Here is a 3,336-nt window from a genome sequence, read left to right as displayed (position 1 = left end):
AATCTTCAGTTCTGCAGCAACTCTTGCAATGCATTGTCTCCTTTATTAGCTGAGAAGGCGCAGATAAGCAATTCTACAGTGGTAGCATCTAAGGGAAAGCCCTTGTTTTTCATTCTTTGAAGGTATTTTCTTGACCTTGAAATGTCATATCTTTGCAGCAACCCTTGGACAAATACATTATAAGAACATCTATTAGGTGGGCAACCATTCTCTTCCATTTTCATGAGCAAGTCTTCAGCATCATCCAACAATCCTTCTTTGCATAGACCTCTAATCATTATGTTATAAGTATACGCATCAATTTTCATCCCTTTAACTAGAACACAAGAAAGAAGCTTCTGTGCATCATTGAATTTTCCACCTTTGCACAATCCGTCAAGCATGATATTGTAAATTGCAATATCAAGATCCAGATTACTATGCTCCATTGCCTTAAACAACAAAAATGCTTCAGAATGGAAATGACAATTGAATAGGCCATCCAATATAACAGCACAGGTCTGGAGATTGGGAACTTGTCCATGTTTGTTCATTGCAAGAAACAATTCCTTTGCAGCTAGTGGTTTACCTGCTTTGCAAAACCCACCTATAAGAGTGGTCCAAGTTACAACACCTGGATGTAATCCTTTGTTAACCATTTCTCCTAAGAGACACATGGCCTTATCGATGTCTTTAACTTTGCACCATCCATGGATTAAAGAGTTATAAGTCACAATGGTTGGCAAGCAGTTCTTATGAACCATCAAATCAAATAATTTCATGGCCTCCTCCATTTGACTTTGCAAACAATATCCATCAATCAAAGAGTTATAGGTAACAACATTAGGCTCCTCTCCCATCTGCAGCATGAAACTTAGCACACTTTTCGCCCCCAAAATCATGCCATCCTTGCAAAAAGCATCCACCAAGATTGTAAAAGTGTGCACGTCCGGCATAATTCCTCCCTGCATCATCTCATTCAGTAAAGAAGCAGCCTCATTCCATCGACCGAAGTTACACAAGCCATGAATCAAGCAATTATAAGTGATAACGGTAGGCCGAATACCGTTGTTGGTCATTTCAGCGAACAATCTCAAAGCATGAGATAGCAACCTATCCTTGCATAGACCATCCAAAATTGTGTTGTAAACAACAACATTCGCCTTGCAATCCCTTTCATTCATCTTCTTCAACCACTCAACTGCAGCATTTGTGTCTCCAATCTTACACAACCCATTAATAATTGCTCCAAAGGTGACACCATTGGGTTGATAACCAATGTTTTCCATGTGCTCGACCAACCATATAGCACTATCCACGTTCCCTTCAACACAAAGTCCATTAACAATGGTGTTAAGTGTCACCATTGTAGGCTCCAAACCAATTTTGAACATCATCCCCATCACAGAGAAACCAAATGCCGTGTTCTCCAAACGGCATAGACAATTGATAACAATATTGAGAGTACAGACATTAACACAAACACCTAATGAGCACATGTGCTTAATCAAAGAAATTGCAGTTGTGTAATCCTTCATCCTCACAATGAAACCAAACAGCAAGTTGAAGTCCTTCTCAGATGGTAAAGGATTCATTGAAACCATTTTGTGAAACAAATTGAAAGCAGAATCAACGTTTTTGAGGTTCCTAATAGAATTCAAGAGTTGAGTTCTGTTCACCGTTTTATGAACACCTATGCGACTATCATGGGTACAATAATTTGAAGAAGAAAAAGGGAAATTATAAGAAATTATGGGATTCGAAAGTGTAACAAGCCTTTGAAGGCGTAGCAAACAAGACTTGGAATTTGTTTTTCGTAAACCCAGCATTGTCTAATGTCTATGGATTCTGGAGCGACTAGTGAGAGTAAGGGACTGAGTCAGAGAGCGAGTTGAGTTGAGTTTCAGTTTCAACTCGGACTGAGAATTGGGCTCAATGAGTCCAGTCATGTTTGGCCCAATATTCCTAAGCCATGGGAATCTCAATCTTTCTCTACACTGCAACTTTGGGCTTCGGCCCAGATTTCTATAATTAAATTTTTTAAGTTCAAATACATAGAGCTTTAAAATATATTAAATTTAACTATTAGTAAAAGTTTTAAACTTTTTTTACTTTAATAAATAAGCAATAAATATATTAAAAATTTAAATTTTGTATTTTTATATTTTTTTATTTGATAACATTAACATGTGACATTAGGATATGTAATTGATAAACTTATTTAATTACTAAATTGTGAGCTTAGTTGCTCGTACCTCCTCCTGTTATATTAAGTATCTCTGTTTAATTTTGCATAAGTATTAAGACAATTATTAGATCATATTGAAAGTTTAAGCAATCAAAACTCAAAAGAGAAAAAAGTAAAATTTTAGCCAATGAGTAATAGCTCAAATGGCATAGACTCCCCATACTCAATTAAGAGGTTGCGGGTTTGAGTCTCCTATCTTTCCAAATTTTTAGCCAATGAGTAATAGCTCAAATGGCATAGACTCCCCATACTTAATTAAAAGGTTGCGGGTTCGAGGCTCAAATGGCATAGACTCCCCATACTTAATTAAAAGGTTGCGGGTTCGAGTCTCCTATCTTTCCAAATTTTTAGCTAATGAGTAATAGCTCAAATGGCATAGACTCCCCATACTCAATTAAGAGGTTGCGGGTTCGAGTCTCCTATCTTTCCAAATTTTTTAACCAATGAGTAATAACTCAAATGGCATAGACTCTCCATACTCAATTAAGAGGTTGCGGGTTCGAGTCTCCTATCTTTCCAAATTTAAGCCAATGAATAATAGCTCAAATGACACAGACTCCCCATACTCAATTAAAATGTTGCGGGTTCGAGTCTCCTATCTTTCCAAATTTTTAACCAATGAGTTATAACTCAAAATGGCATAGACTCCCCATACTCAATTAAGAGGTCGCGGGTTCGAGTTACATATCTTTCTAAATTTTGCCAATGAGTAATAGCTCAAATGGCATAGTCTCCCCATACTCAATTAAGAGGTTGCGGGATCGAGTCTTCTATCTTTGGTAAAAAAAAAAAAAAAAAGAGACTCTAATACTATCTCTTTCTTCATTAATTATTTTATCTCCTAGAATTATCTTTCTATTTAGTATCTACATAATTTTTTAATGAACCTAAAAAGCAAAGTGATACTTATTTTAAAACCCAAAATGTAAGTAAAAATTAATTAATAGCTTCTTGAAATTAAAAATAACACTTAATTTGCAACAAAAACAAAAATAGAGTTTAGCAAATATATATCTTTAGAACACAAATTAAGATTATTATTACTAAAAAATTTTAAATATTTTATTTTAATAGATAAACAATAATTATATTAAAAAAATAAACTTTAC

At 35.1% G+C, this 3,336-nt stretch overlaps 1 protein-coding gene across 1 annotated transcript; it reads right to left on the bottom strand.

The window, feature by feature from the left end:
• Positions 6-1,868, bottom strand: LOC107641459 (putative pentatricopeptide repeat-containing protein At1g12700, mitochondrial). The gene has a single exon (XM_016344950.2). The coding sequence runs from the start codon at positions 1,806-1,808 to the stop codon at positions 6-8; it is 1,803 nt and encodes a 600-aa protein (XP_016200436.1). The 5' UTR covers positions 1,809-1,868.

This window comes from Arachis ipaensis, chromosome B05, assembly GCF_000816755.2.
Source record: "Arachis ipaensis cultivar K30076 chromosome B05, Araip1.1, whole genome shotgun sequence".
In the NCBI taxonomy this organism is placed as follows: domain Eukaryota; kingdom Viridiplantae; phylum Streptophyta; class Magnoliopsida; order Fabales; family Fabaceae; genus Arachis; species Arachis ipaensis.
Note: the sequence above shows the minus strand (reverse complement) of the source record. Positions and strands in the feature narration are given on the sequence as shown.

Excerpts from the sequence above, each read along its gene's own strand:
- LOC107641459 (XM_016344950.2), bottom strand. The coding sequence starts at position 1,808 with ATGCTGGGTTTACGAAAAACAAATTCCAAGTCTTGTTTGCTACGCCTT.